The sequence below is a fragment of the Eleutherodactylus coqui genome, chromosome 10, assembly GCF_035609145.1.
Source record: "Eleutherodactylus coqui strain aEleCoq1 chromosome 10, aEleCoq1.hap1, whole genome shotgun sequence".
In the NCBI taxonomy this organism is placed as follows: Eukaryota; Metazoa; Chordata; class Amphibia; order Anura; family Eleutherodactylidae; genus Eleutherodactylus; species Eleutherodactylus coqui.
Genome location: NC_089846.1, coordinates 8,803,648 through 8,830,166, shown reverse-complemented (window position 1 = coordinate 8,830,166; position 26,519 = coordinate 8,803,648). Strand labels below are relative to the sequence as shown.

Below are 26,519 nucleotides of genomic sequence, written 5' to 3'. Positions count from 1 at the left end.
GGTAAAGCCGTCTGTAGTAAGCCTGGCAGCCCGGACGGGGGTGTAGACGTCTATTAAAGGAGCCGTCGGTTGACACGCAGGGGGCGGAGCATGACATGGGAATTTGTGGAGCGGTGTGTGAACCTTCCAGAAATCTGTTTCAGGGGTTAACGGAGCGCCAGGCAGATGTAGAAGATTCAGTCCTGTGCGGAATGTTACGCTAGTCAGTGACTAATCAGCCCCTCAAGTGACATGAAAAGGGGGTCACCAGAGTGGAGTGCGCCGAGGAATAACGTTTCTCCTTGTGGAGAGCACAAAGTTGGCACATGGAGACCTATAAGCCATGCAATGCTCCCTGGGAAACCGTATGCAAATGCAGGATAGAGCAATGCCTCTGTAACGCCACCTATTGGAAGGCAGCTTCCCTACGAGTCAACGTCCGACCTGGACGCAAACTTCAATTAAAATGTGCCGTGTCAGAAATCGGCGCGCTTTTTACGGAATTTCCTTTGAACCGGACGTCGATCCGCATACAAGTTTGTCCGAATCAATGGCGTCAATCCAGGTGCGAACTCCACGACCGTGTGAACAATGGCGCAGATTCCCACTGATCTCAACAGGGTAGTAAAATAACCACACCGACGTGGCGTTTGGTGCCGGATTAATAGATTTTTACGCCGCACAATCCGAGGGGTGCTGTGCGAAAACCGCCGAGTCGAACCACAACATTTGCGCAGCATAAAAATGACAACCGTAAGGAGGATTACAGCGAAGACTCCAGACGCCATCGCTGTTTGGGGTAAAACCGCGGCTCACGTGCGCAGAGTTCGGACGGCGTGTAAGAAGATTAGCTGGAGATTAGTTAAGGTCAGGAGTCGAAGGAAGAATCAGAGTATCCAAAGCTGGGGCGAGACGACACGAGAAGAACATCCACCGGGGACGCCGTGACCTGCGCCCGTGACCGCGCTGCTAATCCAGATCTGCTGACCCCATAACCCGGACCGCGCAGGACAGACGCTGCGGAGGCTTCACAGTTCTGTAACGGCAGTCATATTGTTATCACCCAGCTTTCCCGGAAGCCGATATAAAGTAGCAGAGCGCTGCAGACGCCGATACGCTGTACATTAGCGCGCCCCGACGGAGCGGATGGTTTAGGTAACCAGCACTAATACCCGCATATGTAATCCGCTCGTCGTGACTAATTACAGTCCGTCTCGTCTGCAGGCAGGATGATCATAAGTCGCTGTGGTCGTGGGGGGGGGGGGACGACAGGTGAACGCAGGACAGGACAGGCGAACGCAATCTACTGTTCTCAGTTATCAGCCATTTATGAGCGGCTATAAGACGAGCAGCTCCTCTTGTAACGCTCCAGCGCCGGTTTAAGCGAGTGGCTTCTTAATTAGTCGTTGGGATGTGATGTCCTGTTAGCGGCCCCCGGAGGAGCCGTGGCCCCCGGCGGCTGTGTGCCGATATTATTAGTGTCACTGATATCATGTACATATAGAGGATTACATTCTAATTATGACTAACGCGGCTTAGAGCTCCTCTATTACGTGCCGGTAAACACCGCGAGTGCGTAATCCTATTTACAGAAGCAGGGAGGACGCGGACCCCATGCGGCATCACCAGCCACCGCCACGCATCCACATCAGCCAACATCCAGCGGGGAGCAGCGGGAGGACTGGGATGTTTGTCCGGCTGGTCCAGACCTGGTAGGGGGTTCACAAACTTCTGCATCGGGCTTTTACATAAGCCAATCAGTTGCTGGGTACAATGCAGTTATAGAGTATACACAGAACGACCCCTTTATCAGAGCCCTGGCATTTTCACAATTGTACTGTAAGTCTCCCCGTGACCCCGGAGCGCAAAATCACGTGACAAGTTTTCCGTGGATCAGTTTCAGTGTAAATCCACGTTGATGGTAAAATCCAGCGATCGGAGCGACTTCCAACGAGGCCGGTCATCAGTGCTAGACTAGCCGGGGTCTCACCGCCAACCGCGCGCGGGGGTTCTCATGCAACGGTGTGGGGAGTATACAGAGAATGGCGTAGTTGAGGAAAAACATCCAGCAAAAGGGGATTCTGCAGACGGAAACAAATCATCACTGAAAGGGGTCGGAGGAGGATGTCAGGAATCGTTCTGACCAACAGGCTGCACAGTCAGCTGAATACAATGCTGGAGCTCCGACTAACGTGTCCAAACGCACAACCCGCCATTCCTCCGCACGGATGGGCTATAACAGCGGACGATCAGTTCCAGCGCCATCGTGTGTAAGAGAAACAGAAAGACGAAACTCCAGCGGGCAAAAGAGCGCAAAACCTGTATCACTGAGCAGCGGAAAAACAAACATCGCCTAGTCAGAAGGGTCCAGATCTCTGTTGCTGATGGTGCAAGCAGCATGAATCGCTGACCCCTTCCTGTCAGCCGGTCAGAACATGTCAGCACCGCCATCTAATCTGCAGCGACTACAAGAAGCTTTCTGTCCGCAGGGGCCGATATTCCTGCAGAACTATTTCATCACCGAGTGGGATCTACGCTGCAACGAATTGCTGCAAAGGAGTCCAACGCTACTAGATGGGGGTCTCTTATGAAGCGGCCATTCAGTATATGAGAAACGTCCCAGTGGACCCCAACCTAATGTGAGGTGGAAAGGGGTCAGACTATCATCCTCCTATTCGGACTTAAAGGGGTCATCTAGAAGCTGGACTGGGATAGACCATTAATATTAGATCATGGGGGTCCGACTTGACATTCCTGCCAATCTGCAGTTTGAAGGCGCTCTGGCAAGTACCATGACCCCTTCCAATAGCCGAATGGTAGGGTCAAGAGTTTGAGCACCACAACTTTTAGGAATAAGTCCCAGAGAATCCCTTTAATCCAAAGTATATACAGCGTATAGAAGCCGCACATACAATGCATGCGTGTTTAACGCTTCCCACGCTGGTCGCCACGCAGCCTTTAGGATACGGCCACCATTACAGCGTAATCGTCACACACTTTCCCGCAGTCTTGAAGGAGGGGGCAGCTTGCATTATACAAGGACTGACAGAACATGGGACCCTCCTCCAGGGGGCGCTCCTTCGGTTTTACTCCCCCTTTAAGGCTCTCCACCCGTTGCTCTGAGAAGTTTAGCTCTGCGCAGGAGAGGACGGCCGGGTAACTGTAGCGAGAGTTTTTCTGTTTTTGCGTGTCGCCGCCGCCCCGAGGAGCGCGATGAGCCGCCTGATAATGAAACTTCTTGGCGGCTGATCTGGTTGTTATTAGCCGAGCCCGGCCTTGTACAAACACCCATCTCCAAGTGCAGCAAAGGCAAACAGTGTTTTAATTTTTAATTAGGCCGCTCTCTGCGCTGCAATTCAGGAGAGGAGCGGAGCGCGGGCGCGAGGATTACTACTTCATTACAGGTGATCTGCGCCGATCCTGACAATATTGCCAGTTAATGCTCTGCAATAAGACGGCGGCGGCGAGACCCCTGGAGAGACAAAAGAATGGCAGAGCGCTCTACAGCTCGAGTATAGCTGCAGGGGTCACAGGAAGCCGCGGCCACGGAACCCCTGAACGATGCTGACCCTTCTTCATTTTTGGCTTTTCCTCCTCACTTATTTCTCCATCGCCGTCGGACGGCTCCGTGTTTTTTGCGGGATGAGATGCGCGTTTCCTTGGTGCCATTTAATGCTCCGTATCATGTAGGGAAAAACTTTTTAAACTTTCTGAGTGAAGTGAAATAGAAAAAAAATGGGGGGAGGGGGTCTTTACAGTCACTGCGGTAAAAATGACAACTTTACTCTCTGAGTCAGTGAGAGGTTCATTCCTGCACTACTTAAAAAAAAAAAAATCTTTGGAAAACATTAAATACAGAATCTGCCGCCATCGTCTGACCGCCGTAGCTTTTTGATTTTTTTTCTGGTGTGTGATGGAGTTTTTTTTTTCCTTGCTGGACGTCCTGTCGTTTCTTGGAGACGGGGTTAGAACAGCGCAATTCTGGCATGGTGTAATTTTTTTGCCTGCCGATCTTCAGAAGACTTATGGATGCTGCGATACCAAATGTTTGGGGGTTTTTTTCATACGTTTATTTTCAAAAAAACTAAAAAACCCTTTTCTCATATTTAATACCTTTTTTTTTTTACCTATTAGTAAAAAGAAAATTTTTTTTCTTCTTTCCGATCGCTGCTGCAGTAATGCTATACCGTAGTATTGATTATACCGCGCTCTGACAGGCAGCCTATCAAGCCACAGACATGACAGCCTTCAGAAAGATCCAGGCTGTCATGGCAACAGAACAATCCCTCGTGATCTTATTAGTACTGCCGCCCACCACAGCGTTCCGTCCTTCCATTGTAGCCCCACCCCTTATACCCACAAAAGCAGGGCGGTCGTGGCGCGATAGTAGCAGCTTGCGGTGATCCTGTCAAGTCCTTGCACATGCGTAGCTGCACATGCGCAGGGGATGATATCGCGCTGAAAAGAGCAGCCGGCTAGGCATTGAACGCTACTAATGGCGCAGCTTACAAGGACCCGGCTGCAGCGAATGAAGGTGTAAGCGACCTCACTATTTTCGCCCGTTTGTGCGTTTGTTGGTAGATTGTTTTCTTTCATCACCTACGTTGCATTTGTATTCAAACGCAAGGCGCAATTGTTGTTACTCTCGCCGTCTCCTGGCGACGCGCATAAAATCCCAGTGAACACCGCAGATTTATGTGATCCATGAGGAGAGCGCTGTAACTTTATAACGCACGCAAAATCAATGGCGTTTGTTGTATGCGGTCCGTAAAAATACGGACAGAAAATGCCCCGGTGTGGACGAGGCCTTCACCTCCAGCCACGGGGGATAAGCCTCTGCTTTGGGATCTGAACCCCAGTGATCCAGAGACCGAACCATCTGAACGCCCTACAGGAATGGAGCGGCGGTGTACATCCTCTACCGTTACTCCAGTCTCTTCTATGGGATGGAGGGGGACTGCTGAGCACTCTGATCTCCGACCGTCCCATAGAAGTGACTGAGCAGCGGTCGCGCATCACACCGCCATTCGCTTCACATGGGGCGTTTAGGTCAGCCGGTCTCGCAATAATTGGGGGTAGCAGCGGTCAGACCCTATCCTGTGTATAGGGGATAATGCCTATAATCATGTAGAGTCCCTCCCCCACCCCAATGATGATGCTATAAGGGTAGCCCCATTGCCCCTTTATAATCCACTCCAAGACACTGGTGGGCAAGCGGGGAAGCTTTAACTTTTTAGATGCCATACACTAAGAACCTCCCCCCCCCCCAGAGGTCAATAGTAAGTGGTCACTGACCGGCGCCAGCCTATCCCAGCACTCCCCCGAATGAGAAGGCAACAGTTACTTCAATGGTTTCCCCACAGGGGTCTTTACTCACTGCGGCGGCAGGACGAGGGTCGTGGGTTGAGCTTTGGGTCTTCTCTTGGCCGACACTCCCATCTGGTTGGCGGAGCGTTTCAGGGACTGCTGGTTCAGGAGGCCGGAGGCGAGGCCGGCGTGGTACTGCAACTGGGGAACCAAGGAGAAACACCGGGTCAAACCCCAAAATCATGGCGGGAAACAAAACCATCCAAGCAATGCAGCAGCCAACCAACAGGGGGTCACCTCACGGGCGCGTACAATCTAGGGCCGTGAAGAACACATGGCTGCCCGCGCCTGTGTATGGGCGCATCCAGGGCTCATGTGCATTTATGTCCGTGTTACATCCGTGTCATCTGACTCTCATGGCGACCCACCAATTCTGTCACAACCAACAGAAAGCAGGATGTGCAAAGTGAACACGGACACCGGCGCAAATTCCCCGTTTTTTTTTTTTTTTTTAACACACACAAGACTTTAATGGCCAATTCCATGAATTTGGACCCAAATAAGACATTATGCGAAAAATGATCCTTGTTAAAAAAAAACAAAAAACACTTTCTGTCCGTAATCAGATAGTAAAACATACGGACAGACAATACGCCCGTTTGAAGGAGTCCTGAGGCTGAATGGTGTCCGACAAGCACCGCGCCCGCTGTGACCTGGCATACATATATGTTGTGTTCAACATGGCCGCCGGCTCCCAGGTAGACCGTATCACCGACACTCAGGCGGCCCAGCGGGGCTCATTTTACAACAAAGGCAGAGAGGTAGCAGAAGCACCGGGGGACCCGGGCATGTGCTCTCGCTGTGGTACCCGCATCATGCCGGTAATAACAGATCACCTGTGTAACAGCGCGCAATTGTTTCACTTTGCATGTGTAATACACAAGTGCAGAAAGAGAGCATATTATATATGTGCATGCATGTAATATATGTGTATGTGTTTGTTATACACAACAGCATTGTGTGTGGCAGTATGCAGTCCTAAGCTCTCGCTCATGACCTGAAGGTTGCAGGTTCAATCCCCGCTTGGTTCAGGTAGCTGACTCAGCCCTCCATCCTTCCGAGGTCGGTAAAATAAGCGCCCAGGACTCATTATTCGGTGCACCAGGGGACTTTACCTTACCTATTACATACACACCATACCTAATACTGTACACACCCTATATACAAACCCTGTTGTCCTAAAATAAGCCCTAGCATGATTTCAGAGGATGCTTGAAATAGAAGCCCTACTACAATTAATAAAAAAGGTTAATTTAAATCGTGTTCAGCTATACATGGAGCAAAAAGTAATATAAGAAAATAAACCGGGTGGGGATATTATATATTATTACATACACTAGCTTTATTATATCTATGGTGTATGTAATAAATAATATTCTATTCCCCTGTCCTCTGCACAACATGAAATAGCTGAAAGAGGAGAATCGACATCAGTCAGCCTCTCCCTGGCCTGATATGGCTGATAACAGGGAGTAATAGACTGTATTCACCTGTCCTGTAGTCAGCCTCTCCCTGGCCTGATATGGCTGATAACAGGGAGTAATAGACTGTATTCACCTGCCCTGTAGTCAGCCTCTCCCTGGCCTGATATGGCTGATAAAAAAGAGCAACAGACTGTATTCTCCTATCTTGTAGTCCTTTCTCTCCCCAGCCTGAAATGACTGATAACAGGGAGTAATAGACTGTATTCACCTGTCCTGTAGTCAGCCTCTCCCTGGCCTGATATGGCTAATAAAAAAAAGAGCAACAGACTTTTTCAAGCTTGCAAAAGACCAAATACGGCCGTAACGTAGCTCGCTTACTTTTTATTCTGACCATGGATTAATAAGGTTTTTTGCATCTTTTTTTTTTTATCAAGAAATCGATTTTCTGCTCGTGCTGCCTCTATAAGTTGTGTCCTGTGTTGGGAGGGAATATTGCCTGCCGCTGTTCTCTGCCTTCTCCCCAATCCACCACTTCCGCACCCCATTTTTGGCTATCCAAGACGGCTGCAACTACATTCTAACTACCTAACGCGCACTGTGAACTGCTCTCCCATTGGCCAGTGCTGGTCACATGAGCAGTTCTGGCTAATCAGAAAGCAGTATAACACTTGCAACGAACCGTGGTGGTTAGGTAGTCTAAAGATTCTATCGGCCATCTTGGATGGCCAAAACCAGGACTCAAAACTGGTGGATTTAAAGGGCAAAAGAGAACAACTGCAGGCAATAAACCAGCCGGGTCCGTCCCAAGACGGAGTTTTGTCCTACAACCAGAGGGTTGCTTTAAAGGGATGGTCAGAGTTATGTAAGCGGCATCTTAAGTGGTCCCTCGGGTGTAAAATAAAGCAGCCAATACTCCCCGCTTGTCCCCTGCCAGCGGCTGCGGGGTCTCCATGCTGACGCCACCTCTACAGGTCCTCAAACAAGCTGCTGCAGCCAATGGCAGCATTCAACGGTCATTGGCTGCAGCGGCAGGTTTTACGGGTCGTCACAAGCTGAGTGCAACCTGTAAACAAACAGCAGAGACCCGCAGCCGCTGGCAGAGGACGAGCGGGGAGGGGTCGGTATCCGTTACTTTATGATACACCCTCGGGGACCCCTTAAAATGCCACTTACCTAAGTGAAAACCCCTTTAAGCGAATCTGCCCCTATAGTCATCTGTTCCCCAGTCAGCCTTTCCTAAGACAGAAAGGGCTGATAAAAGGGAGCGATAGATTGTATTCACCTATCCCATAGTCAGCCTCTCCCCAGCCCTAAATGGCTGATAACAGAAAACAATAGACCGCATTTATCTGTGCAGTGGGTAGATATAATCCGGACTGCGGGGGTCGATGTCCCTTTAAACAAATGACCTAGCTGGCTAGTTATCCCTGAAGAGAGCGCCGCAGCCGGGGACAGATGAAGCAGAAGCATCTCCAAGGAAACGACAATAGGGATCAGAGACGTTGGGGTCTGCTGCGGCCGTGCCCTCGCGCCATTCACACTGTTCATTAAGTGAAGGCCGCAGAGACTGATTGCGAGCGGGACGATTTAATGAATGCGGGAACTGAAGGTCCGGGCGAGTTCAGGCAGAAAATGAGTAATTGACACCGATGACAGATGAAACATTTTTTTCTTTCCTAAAGACACACGAAGGAGCGGCGCCAATTAAATCCTGGCCGTAATCGTATCGGGAAACAGCGGGCAAAATGTTCCTCAGCCGGATTCTCAGGCGCTGTCATGAAGGCCTCGCAGGCAGACATCCTATAGACGGCTCTTTAAATATCAGCGTTCCTCTGTTCACATTTCCTGCCTGTGGGGGTGAATGTCTCAATATCCGAATGCTTTCAACTGTCAGGAATAGCAGTTTGCAAACGCTGAAGCTGCTGCGGAACTGCAGACGACGCACTTGATATTAAACGGGTTCTGCGCTTTGGACTATCCCTAATTATATGGAGGGTTGCTTGACGATCTACTGATCACAAAGTTTCCCCATGCAGAGACCCCCAGCGATCACATGTCCGGGAAGTAGGTGTTCAATCTCCCTGCAGCACTCCCACAGGGTAAATGAAGTATTACACAGTGACCAATCATATGGAGGTGTTAATACAGGACAGGTCCTCCAGGGACAGAGAGATGCCCGTTATAACCGCACTCCACTCTGACCAAAAGATAAGGGTCCTGAACAAAGGATCCCTATTATAGGGGTTTTCCCATTTCCAAAGGATAGGGGACAAATGTCTACTCACGGAGGAATCCAACCACTGGGTGCCCCAGCGTTTCCGAGCTCTGCGCACTCTTGCACAATCCCAAGTGAATGGAGGAGTGGTGCGCATAAGTGACCACCACTTAATTCTCTCCTATGGGACAGAAGGAGATTAAGGTGCTTGTCAACCTTACTTCGTCCCATAGAAAAGAATGGCACAGTGGTCAAGCATGTGAACGTCACTCCATTTGTAGGGAACATTTGGGGGTGAGTTGGTCTTACTGTTCTTCAGCTATATAAATAGTAAAAAGATTAATACTGGTTGGCCCTTTAAAAGATAAGGCGGGAAAAATAGAGGGTGATGAGGAGAAAGCAAATCTATTACATAATTTTTTCTCTACTGTATTCACTCAGGAAAATGAAATGGGAGGTGAAATGCAGAGTTAGAAAGTAAACTCTCCATTAGATGTCACCGGTCTAACCCAAGAAGTGCAGAACCGCCTTAAAAATATTAAAATAGACAAATCACTGGGTTTTAAGGGAATTAAAGTAATGCGATAGACAGACTGTGTCTTATATTTAAGGACTCAATAGTGACGGGGACTGTTCCATTGGATTGGCCCATAGCCAGTGTGGTTCTAATATTCAAAAAGGGGTTGAAAAAAAGTCAACCCAGAAGCTACAGGCCGGTAAGTCTTACTTCTATTGAGGGTAAAATGTTTGAAGGGTTTCTTAGAGATGCTATCCTGGAGGACCTCAAGGAAAATAGCCGTATAACTCTGCATCAGCACGGGTTTATGAGCGATTGCTTCTCCTAGAAGCTGATCAGGTTGGTTTGACATGAGCGAAGTTCTAGACTGGGGTGGGGGAATCATTGGATTTTGTGTATCTGGACTTTTCCAAAGTGTTGGATATTGTGCCGCATAAAATGTCGGTATATAAAATAAGAACGCTTGGTCTGGGCGAGAATGTGTGCAAGTAGGTAACTGGTCAGTGATAGAAAGCAGAAGGGGGGTTATTAATAGTGCTCTGATGGGGTCACCATTACAAGTGGGATACCACACGGGGCAGTATTGGGCTCTATTTTTAATAAACAGATAGTCCCCTACTTTCGAGTTACGAATAACCCTGTCCTGCAGTATCATGTAATGCTATAGGCATGGCTTAATAGATACCCTGCATAGGCAGCCCCTGGGGCCTTTTAGAAGGCCCACGGCTGCCTTGGCAACCTCACGGCGTCTCGCGATCTTATATCGGCGAAAGCCCTCACTGACTGACTGACTACTAATTCTCTAACTTCCCGATGTCGTACAAACATAATATTAGGCATGACCATTCTTTAGGTCCTACATAGGAAAAATCAAATGGTCGCAACTTGATTATTCAATTCTAAGTGCAAAAGTAAGTGACCCCCTATGTAACGTAACTAATAACACACAACTGAACCGCACAAACATGAAATTTGCTACGACCATTCTTTAAGTCCTAATAGGAAAAATAAAGGGGTTTCAACTTCGATATTCAATTCTAAGCTTTAAAAACTGAAAATCCTTGATACAAGACATTGTTCTTTTCTCAGAAACCATAGGGAAATGATTTGTATACGGAGGAGAATCTGAAATTTGAATAAAAAAACCTCTAAGGGTAAAAAATGAGGAGTGAGGGAGGGGTGGCACATTCTGCAGAGGGACATCGGTACATGCAGTCTGAGAAGAATCTAACGCTTCTCTATGTGTACATATTATATTCCTCGCTCCTCTGAAGTAACCATACCTTCATAAAATTTTCTGTGGGAACAACACAGACATCTGTACCAAATTAACTTGGCTGAAGCCGGGTATATCAGCTTGTAGATCTATATACAATTGAAAAAGAATCTGTAGCAAATGAGGTTTAAAACTGATCGATCGCTGAGCTCTGTTATCGGCTGCAGCCCCTGTGACTTCCCATAAAGCTGTCGGGACAGCAGCTGTCAATAGAGACCGCAGCGGGGGGAATTCCCACCATCGCGGGACACAGCAGGAGTGGGGAGAAGCAAGCAGCACAACATACGCCTGTGTGCATGAGCTCTTATAAACGGCCCATTGAAGGTAACCATAATGCTGATGTGGCCCTCTGTGAAAAGGAGCTCGACACCCCTGGTTTATACTAGTTGATGGTATATTAAGAACGGGGACAAATCTGAAAACCGAAAGTTGTAAAATGGTTAAATCATAGCTAGGTCTCCCCTAAGACATAATTGGGGGGTCACACGGGATGCTCATTGAGGGCCGTAGAGCAAAAATAGTACAGACACATTTCAAGATCCTGTACTTCTATGTCGTCTGGTACTCGGAGGTGTAAACCATAGAGCTCAACCAATGCGATCTTTCGACTCCTGCTCATGGGTGGCGCCTCCTGCTGATACTGCCATTCATACTAAATGGTCCATCAGGACCAAAAAAGAGCATTCGGCTGATATGTTTATATGCTGTGTGTTCAGACATCGGGCTTCAGATAATTGGTCTTACTTATACATTCCGTCCGCCTTCATGTAAAGCGTACGGAGAGACGTCCTGCCAGGCCGGGTAACAAATCTCACCAAGAATTAGAATTTCTCCACCCCAAATTTATCTCCCCTCAATGGGAAATCTATAAGACTGAAAAAAAAAAAAAGGGGGCCGAGCAGCTCTGAGAAGACAAATGTTTCAAAATGTCAGCGTCTCGGGGCTTCGATCGGCGGCGCTGGGAATCTGCAATGAGAGCAATATGCAGAGCGCGTTATGGAATTAAAAGGGAGACAGCTTGGCAGAATTCACACTCTGGAATGTTCCTTTCGCTTCTTCTCTGATCTCTTCGAGATGTGGCATATTAAAAAGATGGCAGCGAGATCAGCCGCTTAATAGGCAGCCGGATACGGCGGATTTACAGGGAGATATCTGCGCTGGAGGAGGGATCAGCATGTAATCTTACACCGTCCCAATATGAAGGGTGCACAAGCGTTGGCGAGTCATGGGTGGTGTCAGCAACTGGATGTCGGGGCAGATGGAGACGGGTGGAAGCTGCCATTTAACCATTTCTTCCCTGTGGTCCTACAGAAAACAGTTAATGATGCTATTCCACATAAATTGTATCGGGTGAAAAACTTAGCTCTGCTACATCCGTGTATAAACCCATCTACCGTACACTGGAGTCAATATAGAATATATATTAACCCCTTTAGGGACAGACCCAGTTTAGCTATTTTACCCATGTGGCGGTTTAAATGCCTTATTTTTTTTTTACTTCCAGCTACCAAAATTATTTTTGCTGTGTTTTTTTCTGTGATATATAGGGCTTTTTTTTAAAAATATCTTTTTCACAGACTTTTTTTTCCTGCTTTTTAGTTTTATTGAGGGGGTGGGGGGAGCTAAAAATGATTTTACCATCTATAGGTTTTTGTTTTTTTTAATTAGTATATTTACGCTAAAATAAAGTAAAGGAACAGATTCCTCATTTTGTTTTGGACGTTTTGATATATAATGTGTGTGGTTTTGGATTACAGGGCGCATACGGCGACAGTTTTGGTCGGCGTCATCTTTTTTTTTTTTCTTTTTCTTTTTTATGTATATTTTTATTTTATTCTGTAATTTTGTTTCTCATTTCTGTAATTATTTTTGTTTACTCTCTCTGTCCCCCATGACTTCATACAAGACCTCTGGAGGACATTCACGTTTTGTTTTTTATGACACACTTTCCCACTGTAGCTGGGGCGTCCATAGGAGCCCCAGTTACAGTTTAAAATATCCCCTGTAGTGACATTAGTCACTGGCAGAGCTGATCAGGGTCTTCTAGGACCCTGCAGCTCTACTGTCCCAGGGAATCCCAGCGTTGACGTGACTGCCGGCTCCCGTAATGGAAGTTACACTTCCACTTGTTAGTACATAGCTCTCATTGAGCGCTGTGTACTAAAAAAAGAGAAGGCAGAAAGGGTTGAAAACTCCTCCTGCCTTCTCCTTGAGGGTTCTCAGCTTTAATCTCCACCATATTTTTACTATCAGCTGGAATTAAAGCCCAGGACCAAGAGCCGTAAATTTACGATGCTGGGACCTATACATATACATACATACATATACACACACATACACACACACACAACGAATCTGAGTTAAAGGGGTTGTACCGCACGGGTGACCTCCACCGATCTCGAGAACAGGACTCCCGTGTCCCGCTCTGCCCACCACGGTAGAGGTCGCTTCTCCTCCTGCAGCGACATCACTGTGCATGGAGTGCCGGTGCGACAAGTGCTCCATTCAGTCTCCTCCTCACTGGGGGTGCAGTAACCCTGAGAATGGGGGACACAGAACACCTCCACACCCCCGTTCTGAAGATCGAATGGGGTCTTAGCGGTGAGACCCCTATCACTTAGCAAGTCATCCCTTATCCTGTGGGCAGAGGTAATTTGAAATAGTGTTTCCAACCCTTCAGTGGACAGTGTCCATAGACAAAGGGCGGCTTTACATGGGATAACCAACATCTGAAGAGTTGCTAAAACGTACGAACGACCGCTGCTTTGCGCTTTTTTACAAAGAGCGACTGCAGTTCCGTTCTTTTTCAATTTTGCGATCACTGAACGAATCGTTGGGAGCGTTTACACAAGAGGCGTTGAGGTTCTTCGGAGGACTTGTATTTGAGATTTCAACCCCCACCGACGCACGCTAATTGGTTGCTGCATACATTGAATGCACAAAACTACGTGCGAGCGGTCTCCAAGTGAACACCCGCCGCGACGAGGGGCCGCAGCAGCAAGTGTTCCAGAGGTGTGCAGACCCTGAATGACCAATTAATTTACCGCTGCACATAGAACGAACGATAGTAGTTCAGATCGCTGATCACAGGAATCGCAACGGCTTCTCGGCCCCGTGCTAAAGGGCCCTCAGTTATCCCCTTAGCAATAACGACATATTACCAAAACATCCCTTTAGGTTGTATAAGTTGTATCCATAAACACATACAAAAAAGTACTTGAAAAAAAAAAAAAGAAGAGGGTGTGAACGGGGGGGGGGGAGACAAAAAAAAAACCAGAAACACCAGGAACTTCCTGCATTCCACAGCCTCACCTCTAATGACTATTGGCGCTGAACGCTATTCCTAGGAAAAATTAGACAAAATTATATATAAAATGTGGCAGCACTAAAACACTAAAAACTATAAAATACAGTAATTAACTAAAAAGATCATTAACGTAATAAAACACCGCAGTAAACAGAAACCCGACGGTCCGATCTCAGATGATGAAACGGCGCAATAATAAGCAAGCACCAACGCAATATAAACGATCTGCATACAATGTGATCATACAACATGCATTCATACAAAGATGACGGAAAACGCCAGAAGCTAAAACACATCAAAAATTATAATAGAATTCTAAAAATCTAAAAAACACCAAAACCTTATAATATAATAAGGCAATCTAAAGAAAAAAAGAACAAAAAGAAAATCTAAACCACAAGATAAAAAAACCTGAATCCTAATAAAAAGTAATCAAAAATCTTATATAATAAAATACAGATTAGAACACAAAAAAATGTGAAATGCTGGAATATAAATTACATTATAATCTAAACTAGCTCAAAATCTGCTGCTCATGGCGTCTCTGCCGGTGGATACAGACCGGGATCTGAAGGCCTCGGCTCCACATACAGGGGCCGCTCTCTCGCCCTCGGACGCCCCCCTCCCCCTCTCTTATTGGGGCCTACAATCTATAACCAAACCATTAAAAATGTAGAAAACTGTCTTTTAATGGCTAAAAAAGAAAGGTCAAAGTGAGTGAGATCCTGTGAGCGCGGGCGCATCCATTATTTACGCGGCGGACCCTGTATCCGCGTCCATGCATATTTCATCTTAAGGTAACAGAACCTTAAAGTTTCCAGGTCGTGACTCCATGCCGTCGAGCGCGCTGGGAATCTGCAAAGCCCTTCTTTCCAAACTAGCAGCGACGGCGCGAGCTCCGACTGAAGACGCCGCGTTACATTGCCTGATGAATAATGAACTCGTTTGGAGTGAGGGGCGGCGGGCGCGGAGTGCAGGCTTCTCCCAGCCCCGCACCGCTGCCTCCATGTTCAGACTGGATTTGCATGTTAAACTCCGTACAAGCAGCTTCAGGAGCGTCCGGGGAGCCGAGCGTTGTAGGCGGAGGACATGAATATGGAAACGTTACTACAGCGAGAGGAGTATCTCTATATACAAGGCCCGCCGCCGCTATACGGAGAACCGCAGGAAAACGCGGACGTTGTCTAAGGCGGACGTTGTCCAAGGCGGGGGTCACACCGGAGGGTTTTGTTTCAGCTGATACACTTTTACAAAAAAGAAAATGGAACTGTAAAAAAAAAAACCAAAAAAAAAAGAAAACGAAGCGCCGACTTAATCCGCATCACTTTGAATTAATTTACTTTTTACCCCCCTAACAAGCTGGGTGCTCATTTTACCGACCTCAGAAGGATGGAAGGCTGAGTCAACCCTGAGCTACCTGAACCAAGCGGGGATTGAACTCGCAACCTTCAGGTCGTGAGCGAGAGCTTAGGACGCTGCAGCACATGGGGCTCTAGCTTTCGGGTTTTTTCAGTCTTCCGTTAGTACTGTATATTAAATAAACCGGATATGAACGCGCCGCCGTTTGTGTTTTTGCTCCAGCGTAAAAAATGGAATGGAGGAGGAAAAATGAGAAAGATTAAAGTGAAGGTCTTCATTAGCAACGCACGACTACGGGCCACAAAGCAAACGCTTTCTTTCCGTTCTGCTGCTCCTTTGATGGAAAGCAAAAAACACTGAGGTGAAGCGGCCCTACGGCCGTGCGCTGACGGGCCGGGCCGCGGAGCTCTACTGCAAAGTAGCAGCTGCCCGTCTCAATGGAGCAAATACATATATGGGTTCCGGATTCAGAATCTGCATCAGGAAATGACATCCGTTTTTTTTGCTTTTCTTTAAATCTGCGCCATATAGATTATAGCACGGACGCCCGATCAGCTGAATGGCGCGCTTCATTGCACACATTTTTGAATGGATTTGATGCGAAATAGGTGTGAAATCCGCCATGTGACCCTGACCTTACAGAGCCAGCAATCCTACCGCAGCACATGTAACTTATACTACAGTTATGGGGCAGCTCCTACCCTACCGATCCTATCAGTTATGGAGCCGCTCCTACCCTACCGATCCTATCGGTTGTGAGGCCGCTCCTACCCTACCGCTCCTATCAGTTATGGGGCCGTTCCTACCCTACCGATCCTATCGGTTATGGGGCCGTTCCTACCTTACCGATCCTATCGGTTAAAGGCCGCTCCTACCCTACCGATCCTATCAGTTATCGGGCCGCTCCTACCCTACCGATCCTATCCGTTATGGGGCCGCTCCTACCCTACCGATCCTATCCGTTAATCGGGCGGCTCCTACCCTACTGATCCTGTCAGTTATGGGGCGGCTCCTACCCTACCGATCCTGTCAGTTATGGGGCCGCTCCTACCCTACCGATCCCATCCGTTATAGGGCCGCTACGAGCAAGCAAACAAAAAAAATTACGGGATGGCTGCACATAAACTAAAGCAGAAGTACCGCAGAAAGGGGAGGAGCCTGTGAAACTAGTATCCATCGTGTGAACATACTCTAAGGTTAGCAATATGATCAGTGAAACAAGCTTTGTCTGAGCAAAGCCCAAAAACAAACTCCTGTCTCTTCAGAAGCTGACATTAGTGCTCGGTCCCTTCCTCCATTCTTTACACTACAGCTGTGCTTGTTCCGATTAGCAGCAGAACTCAAGAAAGAGTTCCACATGGCGATCTTATTTGCATGAACAAATAAACTATGAGCAAGCAATCCAAAAAAAAAACATTTCGGGTACAGCTGTACATAAACTAAGGAAAAAGACCTCTACAAAAAAAGGAGGCGCCATCGGAAAAGGGAGGAGCCTGTGAACTCATAAACTGGTGTTTACCCATCGTGAGAACATACCCTTAGGATACCGATACGATAAGTGAAACCAGCCTAGTATGAGGAAACCCGAAAACAACTTTCTCCTGTTCAGATTAAGCTGCTTCTCTTTCGCTTCTTCCATTCTTTACACTGCAGCTCTGCTTGTTCAGATTAGTAGCACAGAAGAAAAAGTTACACTTCACGATCTTTAACAAAAAAAAAAAAAAATCATATGCAAAGAGTTAATATTCATCCCATTAAGCAGAGAAGTAAGCAGAGCAGCGCCCACCATGCCAGGGATACCTGTGTGCGGCATGCAATCGGCATCCAAACATCATCTATCTGATCCCACATGGAAGGTGCGGCGCTCCGCTGACGAGATTTTAGAAAAGCGCAATTTATATTGTTTTAAAATAAAGCAGCCGAGATCTGAATCCCTCATGTCAGGATATCTCCTCTCCCTCAGGGAATCGATGCATTATTTAACAGATGCCGGGGACTAATCGGCGGCAGAGGCGCTTTATACATGCATTTGGCATACGCACTTTTTTTTTTTTTAAGGCCCTTGTTTCTCCTCATTAAAATCGTTTTCTTCCCCCCGTTAATGAGGGAGACTTTCTTTTCTCAGAGACAAATGCAGCTCATCTTTTTTGAAGGCGACGAGGAGCGCGCTGCCCCTGGTTTCATCCTGATAGAAGAAAGCCGGCGCAAAAGAAAATTACGCGCCTTTAATTGATTAAAGTGAAACTCAGCGGTAATGAGGCCGGTTTGGGGAATGTTTGTCGTTCAAACAACGTTTGATCCGATAACAGGGAGGTAAATTCTCAACATGGACAAGCGGCGCGTTCGGCGCGGGTCTTCAGTTTACTTACTCCCCTTCGCACTTTGTTCTTCTCCCAGATTTCGGGGCTTTCAATTAACAAGTAACCGGGGCGAGCGGGAGAGATGCAGCCTGTTTTCTGCTCCAATTAGATGACCATTAGGCAGACTTTGCCAAGCGGTGGGAGGCAACCGCAGGAGGCATCGCTGTACACTGAACGCCCGCGGGGTCAGGTAATAATGGACCGGCGGAAACCTTCACCAGGCAAGAAATAATAAAATAACATTTCCAGGGTAACCCCCGAGCCGCGGCGGTCAACTTACAAAGTCCTTTTGTTTTAACGGAAAGGAAAAGAAGAACAGGTCGCTGCTAAAAAGTATCGAAATGTATCCTGAGGCAATTACTGCAGCAAGAACAGGGGGCCTCACCGGGTTATGAACCCGGGACCCTTAGAATGTCACCGTGTTTAGGCAAGTCGTCAAAAATCAGGAACCGGCCAATCAGAGGTAGGAATCAGAATGGAGAGCAACCATCAAACACATACTCCCAACAAGATAAGCTGTTATTGCCAACCCAAGCACAGCAGCTGGCAAAGATCCCACCTATTGCATTTGGGTGGTCCCCACACCCAATATAAGGCCATCCGCTATAATCCTGTCCAATCAGCCTGGCTATGCTCATGAAGTTCTAGAGCCTTCCACAGTAATTGCACAGGAGCGTTCAATGTGATTCCAGCATTAATAATCTGCAAGTATCAGCTTCACCATAGTCAGGAAGAGGCTGGGACAACGGAAGGAAGAACAACCCGTCACACATAGAAGTATGAAGTTTGTGATGAACAGGTAACCTACTAATTATCATCCTTAACCCACAAAAGTGAATGAATGAGAATTCAGGATGTTATACATAATGAAATCTACTAAAAAGGAAGGGATACAATATCAGTGTAAGAATAAAAACAAGAAACTACTAGAATACTGCCCCCTATGTACAAAAACATAACTACTATAATACTGCCCCCTATGTACAAGAATATAACTACTATAATACTGCCCCCCATGTACAAGAATATAACTACTATAATACTGCCCCCTATGTACAAGAATAGAACTACTATAATACTGCCCCCATGTACAAGAATATAACTACTATAATACTGCCTCCTATGTACAAGAATATAACTGCTATAATACTGCCCCCTATGTACAAGAATATAACTACTATAATACTGCCCCCTATGTACAAGAATATAACTACTATAATACTGCCTCCTATGTACAAGAATATAACTGCTATAATATTGCCCCCTATGTACAAGAATATAACTACTATAATACTGCCTTCTATGTACAAGAATATAACTACTATAATACTGTCCCCTATGTACAAGAATATAACTACTATAATACTGCCCCCTATGTACAAAAACATAACTACTATAATACTGCCCCCCATGTACAAGAATATAACTACTATAATACTGCCCCCTATGTACAAGAATATAACTACTATAATACTGCCTCCTATGTACAAGAATATAACTGCTATAATATTGCCCCCTATGTACAAGAATATAACTACTATAATACTGCCTTCTATGTACAAGAATATAACTACTATAATACTGTCCCCTATGTACAAGAATATAACTACTATAATACTGCCCCCTATGTACAAAAACATAACTACTATAATACTGCCCCCCATGTACAAGAATATAACTACTATAATACTGCCCCCTATGTACAAGAATATAACTACTATAATACTGCCCCCCATGTACAAGAATATAACTACTATAATACTGCCCCCTATGTACAAGAATATAACTACTATAATACTGCCCCCCATGTACAAGAATATAACTACTATAATACTGTCCCCTATGTACAAGAATATAACTACTATAATACTGCCCCCTATGTACAAGAATATAACTACTATAATACTGCCCCTATGTACAATAATATAACTGCTATAATACTGCCCCTATGTACAATAATATAACTGCTATAATACTGCCCCTATGTACAAGAATATAACTACTATAATACTGCCTCCTATGTACAAGAATATAACTACTATAATACTGCTCCTATGTACAAGAATATAACTACTATAATACTGCCTCCTATGTACAAGAATATAACTACTATAATACTGCCCCCTATGTACAAGAATATAACTACTATAATACTGCCCCCTATGTACAAGATTATAACTACTATAATACTGCCCCCTATGTACACGAATACAACTACTATAATACTACCTCCTATGTACAAGAATATAACTACTATAATACTGCCCCCTATGTACAAGAATATAACTACTATAATACTGCCCCCTATGTACAAGAATATAACTACTATAATACTGCCCCCTATGTACAAGAATATAACTACTATAATACTGCCCCCTATGTACAAGAATATAACTACTATAATACTGCCCCCTATGTACAAGAATATAACTACTATAATACTGCCCCCTATGTACAAGAATATAACTACTATAATACTGCCTCCTTAGTATAAAGGATCTAGAAGCTCATCCTATAGGTGACAGGTTGAACCTCATCAGAGTTGCAGAGTCAGACCTCTATAGGACGGCATTGATTTGGTGCTGAACTCTGACAATGTATAGCCTTTCCCCGGCCGTATGAATAGCTCTCTGATGAGCGGATGATGCTGGTTCAGCAGGGACTCGTCATTTTTCTGCTACCGATCAGTAAACTGCCGGGAAGAAATGCTGTTCACATCTATCACTTCGGCCAATTTTACCATCCATATCCGGTCAATGACCTCTTGTGATGCATTCATACATATGGAGGGGATGGGGGCGACGGACACAAGCGTCCCTGTGCAGGGAGAATAATGTTGGACTCCAACCCATCAGACAGCGAGGACGTACATTAGCAGACTTAGGGAGGGTTCTTTCGTCACCTCTCCCAAGCTGGGAGCAATTAGTAACCCATTACTGGGTCAGGCTTAACTTCAGAGGAAGCTGCCCAACCCCACAATGCGAATGACCCCTAATCAAGAGGCAAAAAAAGGACCACCTCTTAACTGCCTGCGCTCGTCTTATGGAATTAGAGGTCTCCGATGCCCTAGAAGTCCAATCAAGCTCACGGGCAAAACTTGGGACTTCTTAAGATGCTTAATAAGCCAAGCAGGAGGAGGAAGAGCTGCCATGAGGGTGCCAGAGCTGCTCCTGGTTGGCATTGAGGAGCTCATGGTATTATTGACCAACTATACTATCCTACCAAAAGTAATCGGACAACTGACAAGAATCACAAGAAGTACTTATTTCCATATGTTAATACTTAGTGGGGCTCCTTTGGCCCTTGTCTGACACCTCCAAGGGTCTGCATCTTATGTCCCATGTCTTAAACCATGCTTCATGCCAATCAGATACAATCCATTCTACTAACAGGGGGGTCCAAACACTTGTCACAGGAGGGTCTATCTGCAATATATCAAAGCCCTATGAATACCAGTTACCTAACAACTAATGTGCCCACAACCAATACCTGACGCCTCCCCCTCCTCCCCCATACAGAAGGCCCCTTTAATAACACCCTGTCACATTCAATATGGGGTAACTTAAGTTTCAGGTTCTTTTTTGTTGGCCTTGACCTCTCCCTTTAAACCGAGCTTCAATGATGTCCCACTAAACACGCCGCATCCCCCCCACCCCTCCTCTAATGCGCCAGTCACAGCAATGTTATAATTTATACATAAACTCGCTCTCCGGGGGGAAGAACAAGGTACAGAATTTTAACTGAGTTTCAGGTCAAAGATAAAAAGAGAAATGACTTTTTCTCTTTCAAAGGGAAACAATTATGTGTAAAGGATTTTCATTCCGGCTCAGAGTCGTCAACATCTGAAGACAACAAATGAGTCACTTGCTATGAGCAGCGAACAGGCAGCTCAGATGCCTCGTCTCTTTCTACACGCCGGCCCCAAAACGCGTTTCTGGGCGCCCTCCAGCCGCCTTTCCTTCCAGAATATTATTATTATTAGTGTGCGAGGCAAGGCTCTGGTCTTTCCGCCTTGAGTGATGTTTTAATTACCTCGCCCCCTTTTTGGAGTGCTCCTTTTTGGGCCCTCTATTCTACCCTCATCTTGACAAAACATGTTCCCTCGGGGAGTAAACTGACTGAGAAACACGGAAGCCATCAAACTCGTCCTTGATTCTCAGTTACGCTGACAGAGGTGCTGTCGTTTCATGGGGATCAGCAGAACAGGGTCTGGTTAACGGGAGCCGCAGACGAGGCTTCTACTCTAAACGTGATTCTACGGCTGGAGAATAGCGGAAAGTGACACCTCTAATAATCCTCCTGTCAGCCGAACCAAGGATGTCCAAGCAGGCAATGAGCAGAGTGCTGTGGTTGGTACTGACAGGGGAACTCGGGGGGAACACTTAGATATATGTCTAGAGTTGGGGCTCTTCTACAAAGCCCCGGAGAACCAACTTCAAGGTGCTGGTTCCTAATCCTTGCAGAGAGAGAGACACACACACACAGATAGAGAGCGGGCGAGAGAAAGAGACACACAGAAAGAAAGAGGGGGCGAGAGAGAGACACACAGATAGAGAGCGGGCGAGAGAGAGAGACACACACATAGAGAGCGGGCGAGAGAGAGAGAGACACACACAGATAGAGAGCGGGCGAGAGAGAGAGAGACACACACAGATAGAGAGCGGGCGAGAGAAAGAGACACACAGAAAGAAAGAGGGGGCGAGAGAGAGACACACAGATAGAGAGCGGGCGAGAGAGAGAGAGACACACAGATAGAGCGGGCGAGAGAGAGAGAGACACACAGATAGAGCGGGCGAGAGAGAGAGACACACACAGATAGAGAGCGGGCGAGAGAGAGAGACACACACAGAGAGAGAGCGGGCGAGAGAAAGACACAGAGAGAGAGCGGGCGAGAGAGAGACACACAGATAGAGAGCGGGCGAGAGAGAGACACACAGATAGAGAGCGGGCGAGAGAGAGACACACAGATAGAGAGCGGGCGAGAGAGAGAGACGCACAGATAGAGAGCGGGCGAGAGAGAGAGACACACAGATAGAGAGCGGGCGAGAGAGAGAGAGACACACAGATAGAGAGCGGGCGAGAGAGAGAGAGAGACACACAGATAGAGAGCGGGCGAGAGAGAGAGAGAGACACACAGATAGAGAGCGGGCGAGAGAGAGAGAGACACAGATAGAGAGCGGGCGAGAGAGAGAGACACACAGATAGAGAGCGGGCGAGAGAGACACACAGATAGAGAGCGGGCGAGAGAGAGAGACACACAGATAGAGAGCGGGCGAGAGAGAGAGACACACAGATAGAGAGCGGGCGAGAGAGAGAGACACACAGATAGGGAGCGGGCGAGAGAGAGAGACACACAGATAGAGAGCGGGCGAGAGAGAGAGACACACAGATAGAGAGCGGGCGAGAGAGAGAGACACACAGATAGAGAGCGGGCGAGAGAGAGAGACAGACACAGATAGAGAGCGGGCGAGAGAGAGAGACACACACAGATAGAGAGCGGGCGAGAGAGAGACACACACAGATAGAGAGCGGGCGAGAGAGAGACACACACAGATAGAGAGCGGGCGAGAGAGAGACACACACAGATAGAGAGCGGGCGAGAGAGAGACACACACAGATAGAGAGCGGGCGAGAGAGAGACACACAGAAAGAAAGAGGGGGCGAGAGAGAGAGACACACAGAAAGAAAGAGGGGGCGAGAGAGAGAGACACACAGATAGAGAGCGGGCGAGAGAGAGAGACACACAGATAGAGAGCGGGCGAGAGAGAGAGACACACAGATAGAGAGCGGGCGAGAGAGAGAGACACACAGATAGAGAGCGGGCGAGAGAGAGAGAGACACACAGATAGAGCGGGCGAGAGAGAGAGACACACAGATAGAGCGGGCGAGAGAGAGAGACACACAGATAGAGAGCGGGCGAGAGAGAGACACACAGATAGAGAGCGGGCGAGAGAGAGACACACACAGATAGAGAGCGGGCGAGAGAGAGAGACACACAGATAGAGAGCGGGCGAGAGAGAGAGACGCACAGATAGAGAGCGGGCGAGAGAGAGAGACGCACAGATAGAGAGCGGGCGAGAGAGAGAGACGCACAGATAGAGAGCGGGCGAGAGAGAGAGACGCACAGATAGAGAGCGGGCGAGAGAGAGAGACACACAGATAGAGAGCGGGCGAGAGAGAGACACACAGATAGAGAGCGGGCGAGAGAGAGACACACAGATAGAGAGCGGGTGAGAGAGAGACACAGATAGAGAGCGGGTGAGAGAGAGACACAGATAGAGAGCGGGTGAGAGAGAGAGACACACAGATAGAGAGCGGGTGAGAGAGAGACACAGATAGAGAGCGGGTGAGAGAGAGAGACAGATAGAGAGCGGGTGAGAGAGAGAGACACAGAGAGCGGGTGAGAGAGAGAGACACAGAGAGCGGGTGAGAGAGAGAGACACAGAGAGCGGGTGAGAGAGAGACACAGATAGAGAGCGGGTGAGAGAGACACAGATAGAGAGCGGGTGAGAGAGACACAGATAGAGAGCGGGTGAGAGAGAGAGACAGATAGAGAGCGGGTGAGAGAGAGAGACAGATAGAGAGCGGGTGAGAGAGAGAGACAGATAGAGAGCGGGTGAGAGAGAGACACAGATAGAGAGCGGGTGAGAGAGAGACACAGATAGAGAGCGGGTGAGAGAGAGAGACACAGATAGAGAGCGGGTGAGAGAGAGAGACACAGATAGAGAGCGGGTGAGAGAGAGAGAGACACAGATAGAGAGCGGGTGTGAGAGAGAGAGACACAGATAGAGAGCGGGTGTGAGAGAGAGAGACACAGATAGAGAGCGGGTGAGAGAGAGAGACACAGATAGAGAGCGGGTGAGAGAGAGAGACACAGATAGAGAGCGGGTGAGAGAGAGAGACACAGATAGAGAGCGGGTGTGAGAGAGAGAGACACAGATAGAGAGCGGGTGAGAGAGAGAGACACAGATAGAGAGCGGGTGAGAGAGAGACACAGATAGAGAGCGGGTGAGAGAGAGACACAGATAGAGAGCGGGTGAGAGAGAGAGAGACACAGATAGAGAGCGGGTGAGAGAGAGAGAGACACAGATAGAGAGCGGGTGAGAGAGAGAGACACAGATAGAGAGCGGGTGAGAGAGAGACACAGATAGAGAGCGGGTGAGAGAGACACAGATAGAGAGCGGGTGAGAGAGACACAGATAGAGAGCGGGTGAGAGAGAGAGACAGATAGAGAGCGGGTGAGAGAGAGAGACAGATAGAGAGCGGGTGAGAGAGAGAGACAGATAGAGAGCGGGTGAGAGAGAGACACAGATAGAGAGCGGGTGAGAGAGAGACACAGATAGAGAGCGGGTGAGAGAGAGAGACACAGATAGAGAGCGGGTGAGAGAGAGAGACACAGATAGAGAGCGGGTGAGAGAGAGAGAGACACAGATAGAGAGCGGGTGTGAGAGAGAGAGACACAGATAGAGAGCGGGTGTGAGAGAGAGAGACACAGATAGAGAGCGGGTGAGAGAGAGAGACACAGATAGAGAGCGGGTGAGAGAGAGAGACACAGATAGAGAGCGGGTGAGAGAGAGAGACACAGATAGAGAGCGGGTGTGAGAGAGAGAGACACAGATAGAGAGCGGGTGAGAGAGAGAGACACAGATAGAGAGCGGGTGAGAGAGAGACACAGATAGAGAGCGGGTGAGAGAGAGACACAGATAGAGAGCGGGTGAGAGAGAGAGAGACACAGATAGAGAGCGGGTGAGAGAGAGAGAGACACAGATAGAGAGCGGGTGAGAGAGAGAGACACAGATAGAGAGCGGGTGAGAGAGAGAGACACAGATAGAGAGCGGGTGAGAGAGAGAGACACAGATAGAGAGCGGGTGAGAGAGAGAGACACAGATAGAGAGCGGGTGAGAGAGAGACACAGATAGAGAGCGGGTGAGAGAGAGACACAGATAGAGAGCGGGTGAGAGAGACACAGATAGAGAGCGGGTGAGAGAGAGACACAGATAGAGAGCGGGTGAGAGAGAGAGAGACACAGATAGAGAGCGGGTGAGAGAGAGAGACAGATAGAGAGCGGGTGAGAGAGAGACACAGATAGAGAGCGGGTGAGAGAGAGACACAGATAGAGAGCGGGTGAGAGAGAGAGACACAGATAGAGAGCGGGTGAGAGAGAGAGACACAGATAGAGAGCGGGTGAGAGAGAGAGACACAGAGAGCGGGTGAGAGAGAGAGACACAGATAGAGAGCGGGTGAGAGAGAGAGACACAGATAGAGAGCGGGTGAGAGAGAGAGACACAGATAGAGAGCGGGTGAGAGAGAGAGACACAGATAGAGAGCGGGTGAGAGAGAGACACAGATAGAGAGCGGGTGAGAGAGAGACACAGATAGAGAGCGGGTGAGAGAGACACAGATAGAGAGCGGGTGAGAGAGAGACACAGATAGAGAGCGGGTGAGAGAGAGAGAGACACAGATAGAGAGCGGGTGAGAGAGAGAGACAGATAGAGAGCGGGTGAGAGAGAGACACAGATAGAGAGCGGGTGAGAGAGAGACACAGATAGAGAGCGGGTGAGAGAGAGAGACACAGATAGAGAGCGGGTGAGAGAGAGAGACACAGATAGAGAGCGGGTGAGAGAGAGAGACACAGAGAGCGGGTGAGAGAGAGAGACACAGATAGAGAGCGGGTGAGAGAGAGAGACACAGATAGAGAGCGGGTGAGAGAGAGAG

At 47.7% G+C, this 26,519-nt stretch overlaps 1 protein-coding gene across 1 annotated transcript in view; it reads right to left on the bottom strand.

Moving 5' to 3' along the window:
* Positions 1-26,519, bottom strand: part of MED27 (mediator complex subunit 27) — a 181,337-nt gene that overhangs the window by 99,049 nt on the left and 55,769 nt on the right. Inside the window, exon 3 of the mRNA XM_066580184.1 lies at positions 5,357-5,487. Within this exon, the coding sequence (XP_066436281.1) occupies positions 5,357-5,487 (131 nt within the window). The remainder of the gene's footprint in view (positions 1-5,356; positions 5,488-26,519) is intronic.